The sequence below is a fragment of the Saccopteryx leptura genome, chromosome 2 (genome assembly GCF_036850995.1).
Source record: "Saccopteryx leptura isolate mSacLep1 chromosome 2, mSacLep1_pri_phased_curated, whole genome shotgun sequence".
In the NCBI taxonomy this organism is placed as follows: domain Eukaryota; kingdom Metazoa; phylum Chordata; class Mammalia; order Chiroptera; family Emballonuridae; genus Saccopteryx; species Saccopteryx leptura.
In genome coordinates, this window is record NC_089504.1 from 324,784,628 (window position 1) to 324,806,108 (window position 21,481).

Consider the following 21,481-nt stretch of genomic DNA (forward strand, 5'->3'; position numbering starts at 1 on the left):
TAAACACATGTCTATGCAGATTATCACTGAGAAACAAAATTGGAAGAAATGTTGGCTGCCTTGGGAAATGAGGTGGGTGTTTTCATTAAGTACCATTTTGTACATCATGAATTTTCTATCATACTGATCTGTTACATAGACAAATAAAATTTAATAAAAACAGAAACATTAAAACATTTGTGATTACATATCTTCAACTCCTTAAAAATAGGTCTGAACATAGCCCTAGAAATACATACAGAAAACAGCTAATTTTAGCATTTGCAGTTAAGTATGTCAAACCAAAAATGTTTTCAATATTAGATAACTAATTGGACTCTATGGCACTAAAATATTAATGCTATGGCATTTTTGCGTTAAAGATTACTTAATCTATCACTTTAGTCAAATAGAAGTTTTAATTTCATATAATTCAGGATTAGATTATTTTCTTTAAAACCAGTGGCAGAAAAAGTGAAAAATAGCTAAATGGATTTTCTTTAATATACATTCAGATTTCTTTTTTTTTTCTTTTTTTTTCATTCAGATTTCTTGAATGTCTATATTTGGTGCAGCTCACATGGTATCACAGTTATAAAAGATAGAAAAAAACCCTTCACAATAAATTGACTCTAAAAGTGTCTTCTAATTGCTATGTCTCTAGCTTGGAACGATCTGAAAAACAAACTATTATACAAAGTTCCTTTTTAAAAACTAGCCACAGGCCTGACCTGTGGTGGCGCAGTGGATAAAGCGTCAACCTGGAAACGCTGAGGTTGCTGGTTCAAAACCCTGGGCTTGCCTGGTCAAGGCACATATGGGAGTTGATGCTTCCTGCTCCCCCCCCCCTATAATGAATAAATAAAATCTTTAATAAATAAATAAATAAACTAGCCACAATATTTTACCTAGACCACGGGTTCTCAATTAATTTTCTTATGACAAACTGGTATGCTTCCAATTGTGCAGTAGGTATATAATCAACTCTTCAATCTTTCAATGATAGGTCTTGTTCTAAGTTAATTCAATTTTTTAAAATTTCACATTGCAGGACAAATTCACCACACCAAAATAACATACTCTTAATGTTTTAGTGTTAGTTCCTTTTAATTTTTCCTATATTACCAAAGTAGAGTTTTATTCATTTTTAATTGCTACATATTTCATCAAATGCTTACAAGCCAAACTGACTTAACCATATTCTTATGATTTAGCCAATTTGATGTATTCTGAATTAAAATTAAAAAGTGCAAAAATGAACATTACATGTATTTTAAGTTACTCTAAAAGCACAATCATGTCACAACAGAAAGTTAATATATATCATTAAAACCAACAGCAAATGGAATCCAACATCACGAACAGTTCACAGATTTATTAGATGAACAAACATATCCATGTAATCAATGAAAACTGTATGATATATAAAATAATTTAAGAAATGTTGAGAATTAGCAGCACCATCATTATTGAAATAGCAAGAAAAACTTTACATATTTTATGCAAACACTAAAAGAGGGTAACCACTTTCCGACCAAATAATATCACTGAATGGGATAACTGAGAAGGAAAACATGCCTCCTTCCATACCAGAGATTTAGTTAGTATATATGATGATTAATTAAAAAAAAAATGCTACTGAAATAAGAGATACTGCATAGTATTTTAATTAGGACAAGGAGATTAATACCCAGCTACTCTTGCTTCTATGAAAAATTTAGTTCTGATTTATGAATTTAGAAATAAAAAATAATTTTTTGAAAGACACTATTTCTTCTAAGAAACATTAAGTGGAACACGGTCACTATGAAAATACATCACTTCTCCAGTTTGTTTAATAATTTACTTTAAAAAGTTGTATAGTTTTCATCACAAGTGACTTAATAAGCATTTCTAAAAGCTTAAATGTTATTTCTAAAATCTAATAGATTCTTTTAATTTTTTAAAAAAACCTTTAGCCCTGTTGTTATATTTACTGTGCATCAGAGTAAGAGACAGAGTCTGTGTGAAGGATACAAATTTACACACACTTTACAACAATGTATACCCTAATGACTACAAAATTCACATTTATAATACAAACAAGTACAAGGCCAGGATTAAACTGCTGATTTTCAAAAATTTAAGCTGTATACTATTTTTATTTTGTCCCTTTAAAAAAAGTTCAACTTCGGCACCAACTTCAAAAAGCCTCATATACTAAATTTGGAAAGAAGCCATTTTCCAAATACAGTTCAGCAAACACAAACAGTTTTTCTGTGTTGGTGAAGTAAAGGATTTCCAATTTTCTTCTGGCCCCTAAGTCTGCGTCGCATTGAACGTTTAACAGAGTTCTTTCGCTGCGAAGTTGTGGGGAGGCTTACAGGCTGAGCACTACTACTTCGGCTTAAACCATGTCGTCTATGCTTCTTCATAAGAGGGCCGGAATTGGATTCCTCTAATGTCCTTTTAAAGTTTGCTGGAGGGGTTCTTTCAACATCCTGGGCTTTCATTTGACCTGGAGTTGACACCTTTAAATTTTTTTGGTCCATGATGGTGTTTGTTGAATTGGTAGGCACAAGGCCAATTGACAGGCTATTATTTAAAGAATCATGTATCCTTAAAGTCAGGGCTTTAGTGCAGTTTTCTTCAAGTGGCTCTGGATCTTTTGAGGGTATGACTGTAGCCTGGACATTCGCTCGAGCTCTCTCTGCTGGAACTTCTAAGTAATTCTCTGAGAAGGCATTATTACGAACAAGGGCAGGTATATGGTCCTTAGAGTTCATTCTTGGCCAAGGGTCCTCCTCCAGTGACTGAAAAACAAGAGAGGAAACAAAATAATATATCCTAGAATTCAGCCTAACCCTTGGGGAGAGAATTAGAATAAGTGACCAACATCTACCCTAATGCCTCCTTCTCTATTCTGCCTAAAAGTTTGTTATTCAAATACAAATACACAGGGAACACAAAATTCAGAAATAGGCCAATAATTAGCTCCTTAAAGCTCCTTAAAAGGTTTTAATCTGCATTGTTATTCAAGGGTTTTCAAATAAAAGATATGATTACAAATGTACATAGTGTTAGAAGGGGATCAATATGTTCCAAATATTAGTGTTAATATTCTCCAGTGGCCACATCTAACTGATAGATAAAATGGCTACTCAGCCACCATCTTTATTAAGAACAATGTAGGCCTGAAGGAGGAATAAGAACTTGCTTATTCAGTAATCCAGCTCAAACCTCCCTTGTACCTGGATGCTGATAAGGGACAATTGGATGAGGGTGTAGAGCAGTGGTAGTCAACCTGGTCCCTACCGCCCACTAGTGGGTGTTCCAGCTTTCATGGTGGGCGGTAGCAGAGCCACCAAAGTATAAATAAAAAGATAGATTTAACTATAGTAAGTTGTTTTATAAAGATTTATTCTGCCAAACTTAGCGAAAATCCGACATAAAGTACTTGGTAAGTAATTATTATTATATGCTTTAACTTGCTGTAACTCTGCTTTATAAATTTTATAAAGTAAAGTTACTTCCCTACTTTATAAATCACCATTACTGTGGAACCAGTGGGCGGTTAGAAAATTTTACTACTAACAGAGATACAAAAAGGGGTGCTGGTATAAAAAGGTTGACTACCCCTGGTAGACAATTTTGAGGAACTGGCACCACTCCCAACCACAAACAGAAGAAGTTATCTTGTAGCTGCCTTTACCCAAGATCCTTTGATGAATCCATATAACCCCCGCCCCATCCCCTCCTTGGGTCTGACACTCTTTGCTGGTGTCACCTGCCTGCATCCAGGTATCTTCAAAATAAATTTTCCTTTTGGAACACACTAGCCTCATGTTTTTGGCTGGGCTCATGGTTTCTGCCTTTTACTAACCACCTTTCCATCTTTCTTTTTTTCAAAGATTTTATTTATTAATTTTTATAGAAAGAGGAGGTGGGAAGGGGCAGCAAGAAGCATCAACTCATAGTTGCTTCAACTTTAGTTGTTCACTGGTTGCTTGTCCTATGTGCTTTGACCAGGCAAGCCCAGGGTTTCGAACCGGCAACCTCAGCGTTCTAGGTCAATGCTTTATCCACTGCACGAACACAGGCCAGGCACCACCTTTCTATTAGGCAATGCACACACAGCTGGCATTCAGATTAGTAAGATTAAGGCTCACTAACAATAAGTTACATGACAAAGAGTCACCACTTGAACTGAAACAAGAAATCTGAAAACTATTTTCAGGTAACACTAACCAAAAAAACTCTTGTCTATGAAAACAACTTAAGGCCCTGGCCAGTTTGCTCAGTGGTACAATGTCAGCCCGGCATGTGGATGTCCCAGGTTTGATTCCTGGTCAGGGCACACAGAAGAAGCACCTGTCTGCTTCCCCACCCCTCCTCCTCTCGCTTCTCTCTCTCTCTCTCTCTCTCTCTTTCTCCTACCCTCCTGCAGCAGCCATGGCTCGATTAGTGAGTTGGCCCCTGGCGCTAAGGATGGCTCCATGGCCTCTGTCTCAGGCGCTAAAAAATGGCTATGGTTGCAAAAGAGAAACGGCCCCAGAGGGGCAGAGCATCGCCCCCTAGTGGGTTTTCCAGGTGGATCCCAGTCGGGGAGCATGTGGGAGTCTGTCTCTGGCTCCCCTCCTCTCACTAAAATTCAAAAAAAAAAAAGAAGAAGAAAAGAACTTAAATATTATAGCACTAGCCTGACCATGGTGATGCAGTGGATAGAGTATCAACCCTGAACGCTGGGTTATTAAGTTAAAACTGTCAGATCACTGGCTGAAGCACAGGCCCATGGGCTTAAGCACAGGGTTGCTGGCTTGGGCACGAAAGGTCACTGGCTCAACTTGAGCCCCAAGTCAAGAAGCAATAAATGAACAATTAAAGTGAAGCAACTGCAAGTTCATGCTTCTCATCACTCTCCTCCCTGTCTCTCTCCCTTCTTCTCTCTCACTCTGTCTCTAAAATAAATGAATGAATGAATAAATGAGTGAATGAATGAATGAATAAAAAATAAAACTACATACCTTGACTGGTGGTGTAGAACTTCGGGAAGGGGTCATCAGACAAGTGTCTTGACTATTATAAGAAGGACTATCAGTCAGGTTCAGATAGAACTCATCTTCATTGGTGAAACTTCCCTGTCTGTCCACTCCTGGAGAGATGCAGATTACTATGGCACTAGTATTATCTGCTCGCAGCATACGCTGCCTCCAGCGTCCCAGCGCTCGATTCACAAGCATTTTGGCACAAGACTGCCCGTGCTCACCCTGTGTTTAAAAGAAGAAGAAGGAAGACAACTCAAATTTAGTCACTATTACATCTGTATCAAATTAAAAATTAGGTATTCAGCCTGACCAGGCTGTGGCACAGTGGATAGAGCGTCGTTGTGGAGGACCCAGGTTCGAGACCCTGAGGTCGCCAGCTTGAGCATGGACTCATCTGGTTTGAGCAAAGCTCATCAGCTTGGGCCCAAGGTCGCTGGCTTGAGCAAGAGGTTACTTGTCTGCTGTAGCCCCCCGGTCAAGGCACATATGAGAAATCAATCGATGAACAACTAAAGTGCCACAGTGAAAAATTGATGATTGATGCTTCTCATCTCTTTCCATTCCTGTCTGTCTGTCCCTATCTATTCTTCTCTGTGACTGACTCTCAATTTGTCTCTGGAAAAAAAATAAAAATAAATTTTAAAAGCTTACAAAAATAAAAAATAAATAAAAATTAGGTATTCAATATAGCCTAAATAAATTAAATTTGCAAAATTTCAAACATTACCCATGCATCTCAAAACTATGTTAAAACAGTACTACTCTTGCCTGACCAGGTGGTGGCGCAATGGATAGAGCGTCAGACTGGGATGCAGAGGACCCAGGTTCAAGACCCTGAGGTTGCCAGCTTTAAGTGCACCTTTATCTGGTTTCAGCAAAGCTCACCAGCTTGGACCCAAGGTTGCTGGCTCGAGCAAGGGGTTACTCGGTCTGCTGAAGGCCCACGGTCAAGGCACATATGAGAAAGCAATCAATGAACAACTAAGGTATAGCAACAAAAAACTGATGATTGATGCTTCTTATCTCTCTCCGTTTCTGTCTGTCTGTCCCTATCTATCCCTCTCTCTGACTCTCTCTGTGTCTCTGTAAAAAGAAAAAACAAACAAACAAAAAACAGTACTACTCTAGCCTAACCAGGCAGTAGCGCAGTGGATAGAGCATCAGACTGGGCTGCAGAGGACCCAGGTTTGAAACCCTGAGGTCACCAGCTTGAGCACGGGCTCATCTAGTTTGAGCAAGGCTCAAAGGGTCACTCAGTCTGCTGTAGCCCCCCCATCAAGGCACATTTGAGAAAGCAATCAATGAACAACTAAGGTGTCACAACAAAAAATTGATGCTTCTCATCTCTCTACCTTCCTGTCTGTCTGTCCTTTTCTTTGTCTCTGTCACAAAAAACAGTACTATTCTAAATTTTTTAAGATAATAAAATAAGGCCTTATCCTGTGGTTAAATTTCAATTGTATTTTTCTTTTTGGTATCAAGAAGTATGTAGCCTGGCCAGGCGGTGGCGCAGTGGATAGAGCGTTGGACTGGGATGTGGAGGACCCGGGTTCGAGACCCCGAGGTTGCCAGCTTGAGCGCGGGCTCATCTGGTTTGAGCAAAAACCCACCAGCTTGAACCCAAGGTTGCTGGCTCCAGCAAGGGGTTACTCGGTCTGCTGAAGGCCTGCGGTCAAGGCACATATGAGAAAGCAATCAATGAACAACTAAGGTGTTGCAACGTGCAATGAAAACTAATGATTGATACTTCTCATCTCTCTCCGTTCCTGTCTGTCTGTCCCTGTCTATCCCTCTCTCTGACTCACTCTCTGTCTCTGTAAAAAATTAAAAAAAAAAAATTAAAAGAAGTATGTCTTCACTGTAATCTTACTGTCGTTATTAATGAAAAGTTACATACAGTTATTAAGGCAAAGTTATATAGAAGTCATCTAAAGAGGGAAGTAAACATCAAGTTACTACATATAATTCACAAATGAGATAATCAGACATGGGAAAAAACTCATTGCTAAGAGCCAATTTCTTCCTAAAATAAGAGCTTCTGAAAATCAAAGACAATGACCCAAACTAAAAATTGTTAAAGGATCTGAACAAAACTCAGAGATAAGGAAACATGAATAACTCTTAAACACATATAAAAAAATGGGTCAATGTTATTCATATTAGGCAAAAAGTAACACAATAAGTTGTGGTACAGAGATCAAATACATACCAACAGAGGGGGTAAAAAAACAACAACCTTAAATGACCTCAAGTTATGCAAATATAGGTTGGAAGAAAACTTTTAGCATCATACATTCAATAATTGCTAAGTTTCAGAGAACAGAAATGATAATATTGTACTATAGAAAATAGGGCTATATATGTCTTTAAAAGTACCTTTAGAAATAACTGAATGATGAAAATGAGTGGAAATGGCTGAAAAAGAAATATATCATGAACTACAAGTGCAAAAAATTTTAATGCTATTCTATGTAATAAAATATATTATATTCTAAGTACAAAAATATCAATGTACTATAATATACTATAATGTATATACTACATAATGGACTATATAGTACAAGTATTATATAAAAATTACACACACACACACACAACATATATAATATATTATGTTTCATTTGGTTGTTCTCTGTATCCCTGAAGTGTATATATTCAAAATGAATGAAGAACGGGTGCTCACTTTGGCAGCACATATATTAAAGGTTAGCATAGCCCCTGCACAAGGATGACACACAAATTCGTGAAGTGGTCCATATTTTTAGATGCATGAACAACAGGTCCCACCAACTCTGAAAAATAAAACTTCATTAAACCAAAATAAATAAATAAAACTGGGGTGGTTTTGTTTTCATCTTTTCCTTGAAAAAAAAAGGAATCATCTTTACTCGAGGTTGTCTGATCTTGGGCATATTAGCATATTACAGTATTTTGACACATTAATGATGGCTAACTACAATAACTCTTCAGCTACTTTGTTTATAACTTTAATATTAAGCTATCCTTGTATTCCCAGGATAAGTACCACTTTGTAATTTTTTTCAACACTGCTTTTTTCCACTTTCTCGTATGAAAATACATGTACCTTATACTTGATGAAAGGCAGCAATTATTTCTAATTCATAAAGCTATCACATTCCCCAGTACATGTTTCATCATTCTCCAAAAAGTAGCTCACTGAGAACACCTTTATCTTTCACTTTTTCAGTGTGCCTCTATTTCCCTTCCCAGCAAAGCTCTATGATAAAAACAAACAAGCCAGTTGGCTCAGTGGTAGAGCACTGGCCCAGCGTGTGGATGTTCCGGGTTGGATTCCCAGTCAGGGCACACAAGAGAAGTGACCATCTGCTTCTCCACCCTTCCCCATCCCTTTCTCTTTCTTTCTCTCTCTCCCCCTCCTGTAGCCATGGCTCTATTGGTTCAAGCACATTGGCTCCAGGTGGATCCCAATCGGGATGCATGTGGGAGTCTGTCTCTCTATCTCCCCTCCTCTCACTTGGAAAAGGAGAAAATAAAAAAAGAAAAAACAAACAAAAAAACAACTCTGTATCAGCCATTTCCACTACATTACTTAAATTTTCCCTGAGTTCACTATTTGCTGATTTGATCCTCCCTAATATTGAATCCTTTTCTTCTACCATACAATCTCACTAGGTGACCTCATAAATTGCCACCACTTTACCCAACTCCGCTTAGCCACTTCTCACCATCAAGTATTTTTTCTCCTCTTGGTCCTGGCACATTGAGATGGCAACTTGAGGTGGAATCATATTCCAAAGCCCATCACTTCCCAAGATAATATACTTGTGCTTCTGGGGATCAAGAGTGTGGACACTTGTATCTGGTTCTGGTGATACCACAAATTCACCACTGAAGAAATCATAGCTCCACAAATCACCTGCAGGACAGGGAGCAGAAGAAGCAAGAAGTCTTATTTCCAAACTAGTATTATCACAGCAACCGATTAAAGGAAAAAAATCTACATATTCATCTCAATAAATGCAGAAATGTGTTTAATAACATTCAAAATCTATTCGTGATATTAAGAAAAAGCTCCTTAGCAAACTAGAACTTTAAGGTAATCCCTTAATGCCTTCTACCACCACTTCTCTTCCAATATTACAGTGAAAGTCCTTTCTGGCCCAGTCAGATAATAGAAATAAATCAGCCTGGCCTGTGGTGGCACAGTAGATAAAGCATCAACCCAGAACACTGAGGCTGCCAATTCGAAACCCTGGGCTCACCTGGTCAAGATATATATATGACAATGAACAGCTAGAGTGAAGCAACTACTTCTTGTCTATCCCTCCTACTCTCTATAAAATCAATAAATCAAATCTTAAAAAATTAAAAAATAAAAGTAAATCAGACATATGAATTGTAAAGGAGAAAATAAAGCCATCACTATTTGCAGATAATTTTATTTCTACATGGGAAACCAAAATGAAATTTGGTAAATTATCAATATAGATACATTTAGCAAAGTTGTTAAATACGAACCTAATATATAAAAGTAAATTGTACTTCTACACAATAGCTAGAAAATATAAAATTTTAAACAATCCCATTTACAACAGTGAACTAAATGTAAAGTACTTAGAAATAAATTTAACAAAAGGTGTGATAGTTTTTTTTTAATTATTAGAGATATGAGAGAGAGAGAGAGAGAGAGAGAGAGAGAGAGAGAGAGAGAAGAGGGGGAGGAGCCGGAAGCATCAATTCTCATATGTGGGCCCTGGCCGGTTGGCTCAGTGGTAGAGCCTCGGCCTGGCATGCAGGAGTCCCGGGTTCGATTCCAGGCCAGGGCACACAGGAGAAGCGCCCATCTGCTTCTCCACCCCTCCCCCACTCCTTCCTTTCTGTCTCTCTCTTCCCCTCCCGCAGCCAAGGCTCCATTGCAGCAAAAGTTTGCCCGGGCGCTGAGGATGGCTCCATGGCCTCTGCCTCAGGCGCTAGAATGGCTCTGGTTGTGGCAGAGTGACGCCCCAGATGGGCAGAGCATCGCCCCCTGTTGGGCATGCCAGGTGGATCCCGGTTGGGCACATGCGGGAGTCTGTCTGACTGCCTCCCCGTTTCCAACTTCAGAAAAATACAAAAAAAAAAATATCATATGTGCCTTGACCAGGCAAGTCCAGGGTTTTGAACCAGCGACCTCAGCGTTCCAGGTCGATGCTTGATTCACTGTGCCACCACCAGTCAGGCTAGGTGTGATAGTTTTTTATGGACAAGATTATACAATTAGATTTCTTTTGGAAAAGGAGAAATATAAACTATATTCACACAGATAGGAAGATTTAAAGATGTTAATTCTTCCAAAAATAATCCCATAAAGTCAATGTAATTCAAACCAGAATCCAAGAAGGATTTTTGTAGAATTTGGCAAGGTGATTATAAACTGTAGAGGGAAGAGCAAAGGACCACGATTAAACAAGGTAATTGTGAAGATGGGAGAACTTGTGCTATTATACAAGAGTCCTAGTGACTATCTGTAAACCTTCTTTCTAGGAGGTTAACTCCTGGACCAAGAAGTACCCATATCAAAACTTACAAAACAGGCCTGACCTGTGGTGACACAGTGGATAAAGCTTCGACCTGGAAGGATGAGGTCACCAGTTCAAAACCCTGGGCTTGCCCAGTCAAGACATATATGATAAACAACTAGAGTAGATTTTTCCTGCTCCCTGCCCCCCACCTTTCTCTCTCTCCTCTCTCTAAAAATCAATAAATAAAATCTTTAAAAAAACCCAAAACTTACAGAATGAGTGCCAATTACTTGGAAGAGATAAAAATGGGCATATTTATACTCTTAACCTACCATGTGACCAGTCTTTTGAGATAAGAGTGCACCCTTTCACTGAGCCAGAAAAAGAAGGTTCTTATTTAGTTATCCTCTTTCTTGATTAGGTTCATGCACACACAAAATGCCTAAACTTCTGGCCTTTAGACCTATTATATATAAACCTTAAAATGTTCAAAAAAGCCTGACCAGGCGGTGGCGCAGTGGATAGAGCATCGGGCTGGGATGCAGAGGACCCAGGTTCGAGACCCCGAGGTCATCAGCCTGAGCATGGGCTCATCTGATTTAAGCAAAAGCTCACCAGCTTGGACCCAAGGTTGCTGGCTTGAGCAAAGGGTTACTCGGTCTGCTGAAGGCCCGCGGTCAAGGCACATATGAGAAAGCAATCAGTGAACAACTAAGGTGTTGTAATGCGCAAGGAAAAACTAATGATTGATGCTTCTCATCTCTCCGTTCCTGTCTGTCCCTGTCTATCCCTCTCTCTGACTCACTCTCTGTCTCTGTAAAAAAAAAAAAAAAAGTTCAAAATAAAAGAGCTTTTAGTTGACTCAGGCCATCAAAAAGATGAAAGAAAAAAAATAATTTATAGGAAAAAATCTACTCTTCTTTGATATATAAGACAAAGTAATTAAAATGTAAATCTTTCTTTTGCTCCCCAAAACTAGGGAAGAAGAAAACAGAAAGGAGAATACATAAATTTCTGCCTCTTGTTGATTGTGAAATACTTTGGAGAGAGACATAAAAGCAAAAGGTTTTTGCACAAAAGGGCAAATACTTTTTGACCCCTTTCGGCGGGTCTGACGTTTTGCTACACAGGAGAAAGCTCTTTGCCCTTTCCCTTCCTTATTTAAACTTCTCCACTGCCTCCCATCAGAATTCTGGCCAATGCAAACATGTTTTGAGTTCAAAGAAAGAAAAATTAAAATCAATTACTGCAAAATTCACTGCTAACCCACTGTCTTAAAAGGGGCAGTTCATCCTTTAGCGTAGCTAAAAAAATACATCTGACCAGAAGCCAATTATAACCCAGGTCAGGTCAGCTCACACAACACATTTACCTCTTTTTTTTTTTTTTTAATTTATTCATTGATTTTAGAGAGAAAGAGCCTGACCTGTGGTGGCGCAGTGGATAAAGCGTCGACCTGGAAATGCTGAGGTTGCCGGTTCGAAACCCTGGGCTTGCCTGGTCAAGGCACATATGGGAGTTGATGCTTCCTGCTCCTCCCCCTTCTCTCTCTCTGTTTCTCTCTCTCTCTCCCTCTCTCTCTCCTTTCTAAAATGAATAAATAAAAAAAATAAATATTAAAAAAAATTAGAGAGAAAGAGAAACATCAATCTATTTCTGTATGTGCCTAGCCAGGAATCGAACCCACAACCTCTGCATTTCTGGGCAATGCTCTAACACAGTGGTCCCCAACCCCTGGGCTGCAGACAGGTACCGGTCTGTGAGCCATTCGGTACAAGTCCGTAGAGAAAGAATAACTATAATAATTTACATTATTTCCATTTTATTTATATTTAAGTCTGAACGATGTTTGTGGGTTTTTTTGTATTTTATTTATTTATTTACTTATTTATTTACAGAGACAGAGAGAGAGTCAGAGAGAGGGATAGACGGAACGGAGAGATGAGAAGCATCAATCATTAGTTTTTCGTTGCATATTGCGACATCTTAGTTGTTCATTGATTGCTTTCTCATATGTGCCTTGACTTCAGGCCTTCAGCAGACCCAGTAACCCCTTGCTCAAGCCAACGACCCTGGGTCCAAGCTGGTGAGCCTTTGCTCAAACCCGATGGGCCTGCACTCAAGCTGGTGACCTCAGGGTCTCGAACATGGGTCTTCCGCATCTCAGTCCAACGCTCTATCCACTGCGCCACCACCTGGTTAGGAACAATGTTTTATTTTTAAAAAATGACCAGACTCTCTCTGTTACATCCATCTAAGACTCACTCTTGACGCTTGTCTCGGTCACGTGATACATTTATCCATCCCACCCTAACGGCTGGTCCGTGAAAATATTTTCTGACATTAAACCGGTCCATGGCCCAAAAAAGGTTGGGGACCACTGCTCTAACCGAGTTATCCAGCCAGGGTGCATTTACCTCTTTGTATCAGCAAAACTAAGCTTCCTGGTTAATGAAATGATGGGTCACAATTTCTCATATTTAAGTTAATATTAATGTCTTTATAAATTTCAAAATACTTTAAAATTTGTTTACTTGAATAGGTCATACATTTATATGTCACAAAACCCAAAAGACACAAAAAGATATACAATAGAAAAATCTCCCTTCCCATTCCTGTCCTTCCCAGTTCTCTACTTAGAAAACAACTATTGTTCTTCTGCATCTTCTAGAACAGTGGTAGTCAACCTGGTCCCTACCGCCCCCTAGTGGGCGTTCCAGCTTTCATGGTGGGCGGTAGCGGAGCAACCAAAGTATAAATAAAAAGATAGATTTAACTATAGTAAGTTGTTTATAAAGATTTATTCTGCCAAATTTAGCAAAAATCTGACATAAAGTACTTGGTAAGTAATTATTATTATATGCTTTAACTTGCTGTAACTCTGCTTTATAAATTTTATAAAGTAAAGTTACTTCCCTACTTTATAAATCACCATTACTGTAGAACCAGTGGGCGGTTAGAAAATTTTACTACTAACAGAGATACAAAAGTGGGCGGTAGGTATAAAAGGTTGACTACCTCTGTTCAAGAGATACTTACCGCATTCCCCCGTATATAAGACGCACAATTCCCTGAAAAATTTGGGGACTAAACACTGGGTGTGTCTTATACAGTGGTTGTGGCATTTCAAATGCCATAGATGGAACTGAGGATGAGGCAATATATATATAAAACCAATGATTCATCATCAGACACAGATGAGGACCAGCTAATGGATGGGAGTTTTGACAGTGATGAGAAGTTGTATGAATTTTATGATGAATAAAATTTGAGTTCAATAACTTTATGTAATACATCTTTATTTTCTTCGGATTTTGAGCCCAAAATTAAGGTGCATCTTATATATGAGAGCGTCTTATACATGGGAAAATACAGTATATCTGTCTGTCTATGCATATCTATCTATCTATCTATGCATGCATATATGTACACTCCTTTGGTAAAACCATCCCCAAGCTTACAATTACTCTTTTACTAACAACTTCTAAATCATTCGTCTCTTGTATCTTACCCGTCTCTATTTCTTTCTCAATAAATCTCAATTTGCAGAAGGGCGAATTTCACCTCGCTTAAGTTTCTGAAACTCTGGATATTGACTGGGATTGCATTAAACTTATTGATCCATTTGGAGAGAAATGCCACCTTAGGACAATTATATCTCCCAATCCAAGAACATGGTGTATCTCTATTTATTTAGATATTTTCTTTCATCAGTGTTTTATAGTTTTAGTATACATATTACATTTTACCTAAGTGTTCATGTTATAAATGCTTATTTTCAATTTCAATTTGAGTACAAAAAAATATGATTGTGAGCCCTGGCCGGTTGGTTCAGTGGTAGAGCATCGGCCTGGCGTGTAGGAGTCCCGGGTTTGATTCCCGGCCAGGGCACACAGGAGAAGCACCCATCTGCTTCTCCACTCCTCCCCCTCTCCTTTCTCTCTCTCTCTCTCTTCCCCTCCTGCAGCCAAGGCTCCACTGGAGCAAAGTTGGCCCGGGCACTGAGGATGGCTCCATGGCCTCTGCCTCAGGTGCTAGAATGGCTCTGGTTGCAACAGAGCAATGCCCCCTGGTGGGCATGCCGGGTGGATCCCGGTCGGACACATGCGGAAGTCTGTCTGACTGCCTCCCCATTTCCAGCTTCAGAAAAATACAAAAAAAAAAAAAAAAAAAAAGATTAGCTGTGTATGTTGTATCTGGCTCTTATGACCTTGCTGAATTCACTTATTAATTTCAGCAGATATTTTAGAGATTCTTTGGGATTTTCTATGTACTGTTACTATTTGTGGACAGAGTGGTTTTATTATTCACAGAACTATTTGAGATTAGGTTGCAGACATCAAGACGCTTCATCTTTAAATATTAAAATTTTAGCATTTATCCCCCTCAGTATAAGGATGTTCTTCCATATAACCACATTGAGGAAATTTCATATTCACCCAGTACTGTGTAATATAAAATCCCCATTCAAATTTCCCGTTGTCCCAATCATGTTTTTTTTAATATCCAGAATCCACTCAATGAACATCAATTGCATTTAGCTGTCGTATTCTTGAGTTGTTTTTTTTTTTTTTGAAAGTGTGTTTTTTTTTTAATTTTATTTATTTATTTATTTATTTATTTATTTATTTATTTTTTACAGAGACAGAGAGTGAGTCAGAGAGAAGGATAGACAGGGACAGACAGACAGGAACAGAGAGAGATGAGAAGCATCAATCATTATTTTTTCATTGCGCGTTGCAACACCTTAGTTGTTCATTGATTGCTTTCTCATATGTGCCTTGACCATGGGCCTTCAGCAGACCGAGTAACCCTTTGCTGGAGCCAGCAACCTTGGGTTCAAGCTGGTGGGCTTTTTGCTCAAACCAGATGAGCCCACGCTCAAGCTGGCGACCTCGGAGTCTCAAACCTGGGTCCTCTGCATCCCAGTCCGACGCTCTATCCACTACGCCACCACCTGGTCAGGCCATTAATGATTCTTTTTTAAAAAAAGTTTTATTGATTGATGTTAGAGAGAGAGGACGGGTGAGAGACAGAAACATCAATCCATTTCTGTATGTGCCCTGACTAGGAATCAAACTAGCAACCTTTGTATACCAGAAAGACACACTAACCAACCAAAGTATCCAGCCAGGATCCATTAATGATTCTTTTTTTTTTTTTTTTTTTTTTACAGAGACAGAGAGACAGTCAGAGAGAGGGATAGACAGGGACAGACAGACAGGAACAGAGAGATGAGAAGCATCAATCATTAGTTTTTCGTTGTGCACTGCAACACCTTAGTTGTTCATTGATTGCTTTCTCATATATGCCTTGACTGGGGGCCTTCAGCAGACCGAGTAACCCCTTGCTCGAGCCAGCGACCTTGGGTCCAAGCTGGTGAGCTTTTGCTCAAACCAGATGAGCCCGCACTCAAGCTGGCAACCTCGGGGTCTTGAACCCGGGTTTTCTGCATCCCAGTCCGACGCTCTATCCACTGCACCACTGCCTGGTCAGGCCATTAATGATTCTTGCATGGATCAACTATTACTGTAATGGCTGTAAACTGATGATAAAATTTGAACACTCTTAGCCCTGGCCGGTTGGCTCAGCAGTAGAACATCTACCCAGTGTTTGGAAGTCCCAGGTTCGATATCCAGTAAGGGCACACAGGAGAAATGCCCATCTGCATCTCCACCCTTCCCTCTGTCCTTCCTCTCTGTCTCTCTCTTCTCCTCCTGCAGCCAAGGCTCTACTGGAGCAAAGTTGGCCTGGGCACTAAGGATGGCTCCATGGCCTCTATCTCAGGTGCTAGAATGGCTCAGGCAGCAACGGAGCAACGCCCCAGATGGGCAGAGCATTGCCCCCTGGTGGGCATGCAGGTGGATTCTGGTCGGGCGCATATGGGGGTCTGTCTCTGCCTCCCCACTTTCTGAAGTGAGCTTCAGAAAAATAGAAAAAAAAATAGAACACTCTCACTCTAACTACATTTATTAAAAAAGAGCTTTCTGTTCCTCCCTCTACCTCTTTATAATATTTTAGTATCAGTATGGATTCATTTCCTCAATATGTTATAACTTGTTCGTATTATTATTGTTTCAATGTTTAAATCGCTTTAATTTTGCCAGTAAAAGTCCCTAGAATTGATTCATATCTATAGCCAGATTTAGGAACATATGATATAGCCAGTTCCCTTCCTTTACCAGCTCAGGAAATCTACATGGCTTTCCCTGAGATCAAATGAGAAAGGATCAGAATTGGACATTGAACTAACTGTTTTTAACCCAAAACATGATGAGAATGTCAACTCTATATATACTGAAGGGAGGGGCCTTGGACATTGTCACAGACATTTTTGGTCTGTGGCCATTTCCCTTTTGTCCTCAGCTAGTACACTGGAAAAACACTAGAAAAGAGGCCTTTTTTCTGATTTCACTAACGTTCTCTGATTGCTCCTGTGACACATGGCAGCCAGCCAGTGCAAGGACACTCAGTGGTCCCTACCTCTAGTGAATTTCAGAACCCCGCCCCCACTGTGGGCAGTTTCCCACGGAGAGCTTTCCAGTAATTGTTGCTTTATATAATCCATTCTCAAAACTGCAACCAAAACCATCTCTTTAAAACATAAATTTAGCCTGACCTGTGGTGGCGCAGTGGATAAAGCATTGATCTGGAACACTGAGGTCACCGGTTCAAAACCCTGGGCTTGCCTGGTCAAGGCACATATGGGAGTTGATGCTTCCTGCTCCTCTCCCCTTTCTCTCTCTCTCTCATTCTAACTCTCTCTCCTCTCTAAAATGAATAAATAAATAAAAAAAATTTAAAAACCCATAAATTTAAGATGGATGGGGTAATAGTTGCACAACGATGTAAAGGTACTTAATACCACTGAACTGTGTACTCAAAATGGTTAAGACAGTAAATTTAGTTATATGTATTTTGCTATAATTTTAAAAATAACAGCCTGACCAGGCAGTGGTGCAGTGGATAAAGTGTCGGACTGGGACACAAAGGACCCAGGTTCAAAACCCCGAGGTCGCTGGCTTGAGCACAGGCTCATCTGGCTTGAATGCGGTTCATCCACTTGAGCGTGGGATCACAGATGTGACCCTATGGTCACTGACTTGAGCCCAAAGGTCGCTGGCTTGAGCAAGGGGTCATTCACTCTGCTGTAGTTCCCCAGTCAAGGCACACATGAGAAAACAATCAATGAACAACTAAGGAGCTACAATGAAGAATTGATGCTTCTCATCTCTCTCCCTCCTGTCTGTCCCTCTTTCGGTCTCTGTCACAAAAAAAAATAAGTAAATAACACAAATCTAGTTATATATTTTCCACTTAAACTCTGTAGAAGTTTACTCTTGTTCTTAAGATATCCACAGATTAAAGGGCAAATTTATACCCCACTTAGGTGGAATATAAAACTGACACTCATGGACAAAGATAAAAATGAAGCAGTTACTGGGGGAGGGGAGCAAAGAGAGAAAAATATATGGTGATGGAAAATGATTTGACTTTAGGTGACAGGCATACTACACAATCGACACTTCAAATGCTATAGAGATATTTACCTGAAACCTATGTAATCTTTTTTGTTAAACCTATGTAATCTTATTGATCAGTGTCACTCCATTAAATTTAATTTTAAAATTTAAAAAAGATTCACTTAAAAGAAAAATATATTCACAGACTGTAAAAATGTATTTTCTCATTTTATGCACTCCTCTTATTGCCATCTCTTGTTCCCATCCACATCTCTGTTCCAGCTACAACTGGCCTTCATCAGAGTCCTTTATGTTCACCATGCTTCCCTCTATCACAGGGCTGTTCACAAATGCAATTCCTCTGCCTGAACCACACTTCCTTCCTCCCTTAAATTCTAGTAATTTTCAGACTTCAGCTCAAACATCACTCCTCTGGCCTTTCCAGCTAGGTAAAATACCCCTATTTTGAGTTTTCTTTTGCACATATATATATATATATATATATGTACATGTCCTTAAGAGTTGTGGTTGTAAGTTTGTGATCACTTGATGAATGCCTCTACCCTTCTCTAAACTGTAAGCTTCCACAAGGGCAAAGACCATGTGCTTGGCATACACTGCACTCAATAAATAACTGTTCAAAGAATAAATGATTTGCAAGATTCACATGCAATTCCACACAGCAGCCACTAGGAGGCACCTTTGCTACATTAGTATTCAAGTAATTATGTTCATCATCAGTGCCTAATGATCCATTTTTTAAGCAAACGTCTTTCTTTCACACAAAAAAATAAACCATCATAATGGTACTAAATACTATCATTTATCATTTAATTTATAAGAATTATCATGCAACAAGTTTAAACTTAAAAAGAGAAAACCAGAACCATATTTCTTTTAAAAATATTTCCCCCAAGTGACATAATAAGGATTGAAAAAATGTGACAAAGAATTTTTTAGCTTAAATGTTAAAATATAAAGGTATTATTATTTTTGAGAAAATGTAATAAAGTAAAATTTCCTTTAAAAAGTAATTTTTTAAAATTTTTTAAATCTTATTTTTATTAATTTTAATGCAGTGACATTGATAAATCAGGGCACACATGTTCCGAGAAAACATCTCCAGATTATCTTGACCTTTGATCATGCTGCATACCCCTCACTCAAAGTCAAATCATCCTCCAACACCCTCTATCTGGTTCTCCCTGTGCCCCTACACTCGCCCCACCCCCTCCCTCTCCCTCCTCGTCTATTCATTTCTTTTGCCCATTTTTTGATTGGATTGTTTGTCTTTCTGGTGTTGAGATTTACAAGTTCTTTATAAATTTTGGTTATTAACCCCTTATCCGACGTTCTGTCAAATATGTTCTCCCGTTGTGTAGTTTGTCTTTTTATTCGGTCTTATTGTCTTTGGCTGTGCAAAAGCTTTTTAGTTTGATATAGTCCCATTTGTTTATCCTGTATTTTATTTCCCTTGCCCGTGGAGGTTAATCAGCAAATATATCACTGCGAGAGATGTTGGAGAGCTTACTGCCTACGTTTTCTTCTAAGATGCTTATGGTTTCATGCCTTACATTTAAGTCTTTTATACATTTTTTATATTTATTTATTAAATTTAATGCAGTGACATTGATAAATCAGGGTACATATGGTGAGAGAAAACATCTCTAGATTATTTTGAATTTGATTGTGCTGTATACCCTTCCCCCAAAGTTAAATTGTCTTCTGTCACCTTCTATATGGTTTTCTTTGTGCCCCTCCCTCCCCCAACCCCTCTCTCCTTCTTTACCCCATTCCCCCTCCCCCCCCACCCCTCACCCCTGTTGTCATTCACATTCTTGTTCATGTCTCTGAGTCTCATTTTTATGTCCCTTCTATGTATGGATTCATCTTAGTTTTTTTTCTGATTTACTTATTTCACTCCGTATAATGTTGTCAAGGTCCATCCATGTTATTGTAAATGATCCAATGTCATCATTTCTTATGGCTGAGTAGTATTCCATAGTATATATGTACCAAAACTTTTTAATCCACTCGTCCTCTGACAGACACTTGGGCTGTTTCTAGATGTTCGCTATTGTGAACAATGCTGCCACAAACATGGGGGTGCATTTCTCCTTTTGGAGCCGTTCTATGGTATTCTTGGGATATATTCCTAAAAGTGGGATAGCTGGGTCAAAAGGCAGTTCGATTTTCAGTTTTTTGAGGAATCTCCATACTGTTTTCCACAGTGGCTGCACCAGTCTGCATTCCCACCAGCAGTGCAGGAGGGTTCCCTTTTCTCCACATCCTCGCCAGCACTTATTCTGTGTTGTTTTGTTGATAAGCGCCATTCTGACTGGTGTGAGGTGATATCTCATTGTGTTTTTAATTTGCATTTCTCTAATGATTAGTGATGTTGAGCATTTTTTCATATGCCTATTGGCCATCTGTATGTCCTCTTCGGAGAAGTGTCTATTCATCTCTTTTGCCCATTTTTGGATTGGGTTGTTTGTCTTCCTGGTGTTGAGTTTTACAAGTTCTTTATAAATTTTGGTTATTAACCCCTTATCAGATGTATTGTCAAATATGTTCTCCCATTGTGTAGTTTGTATTTTTATTCTGTTCTTGTTGTCTTTAGCTGTGCAAAAACTTTTTAGTTTGATATAGTCCCATTTGTTTATCCTGTCTTTTATTTCACTTCCCCGTGGAGATAAATCAGCAAATATATTGCTCTGAGAGATGTCCGAGAGCTTACTGCCTATGTTTTCTTCTAAGATGCTTATGGTTTCACGGCCTACATTTAAGTCTTTTATCCATTTTGAGTTTATTTTTTGAGTGGTGTAAGCTGGTGATCTAGTTTCATTTTTTTGCAGGTAGCTGTCCAATTTTCCCAACACCATTTGTTAAAGAGGCTGTCTTTACTCCATTGTATTTCCTTACCTCCTTTGTCAAATATCAGTTGTCCATAGAACTGTGGGTTTATTTCTGGGTTCTCTGTTCTGTTCCATTGATCTATATGCCTGTTCTTATGCCAGTACCAGGCTGTTTTGATTACAACGGCCTTGTAGTATAACTTGATATCAAGAAGTGTGATACCTCCCACTTTATTCTTCTTTTTTAAGATTGCTGAGGCTATTCGTGTTCTCTTTTGGTTCCTTATAAATTTTTGGAATATGTGGTCTATATTTTTGAAGTATGTCATTGGTATTTTAATTGGTACTGCATTGAATTTATAGATTGCTTTGGGTAATATAGACATTTTAATGATGTTTATTCTTCCTAACCATGAGCACGGTATATGCTTCCACTTGTTTGTATCTTCCTTGATTTCTCTTATCAATGCTTTGTAATTTTCCAAGTACAAGTCTTTAGTCTCCTTGGTTAAGTTTATTCCTAGGTACTTTATTGATTTTATATCCTGCCACTTTGCTGAATTCATTTATCAGGTCCAGTAGCTTTTTGACTGAGACTTTAGGGTTTTCTATATACAATATCATATCATCTGCAAATAATGATAGTTTTACCTCTTCTTTTCCAACTTGAATGCCTT

General features: G+C 38.8%; 1 protein-coding gene and 1 pseudogene across 1 annotated transcript in view; one reads left to right on the plus strand and one right to left on the minus strand.

Annotated features, from left to right (window-relative positions):
* Nucleotides 1-1,339: 1,339 nt before the first annotated feature.
* The window catches only part of PPM1D (protein phosphatase, Mg2+/Mn2+ dependent 1D), a 58,056-nt gene continuing 37,914 nt past the window's right edge, over nucleotides 1,340-21,481 (minus strand). The window contains exons 4-6 of the mRNA XM_066363172.1: nucleotides 8,711-8,901; nucleotides 4,983-5,225; nucleotides 1,340-2,771 (exon numbers count right to left, since the gene is read on the minus strand). Of these exons, the coding sequence (XP_066219269.1) occupies nucleotides 2,214-2,771; nucleotides 4,983-5,225; nucleotides 8,711-8,901 (992 nt within the window). The 3' untranslated portion in view covers nucleotides 1,340-2,213. The remainder of the gene's footprint in view (nucleotides 2,772-4,982; nucleotides 5,226-8,710; nucleotides 8,902-21,481) is intronic.
* LOC136396557 (U6 spliceosomal RNA) lies at nucleotides 7,679-7,766 on the plus strand (annotated as a pseudogene).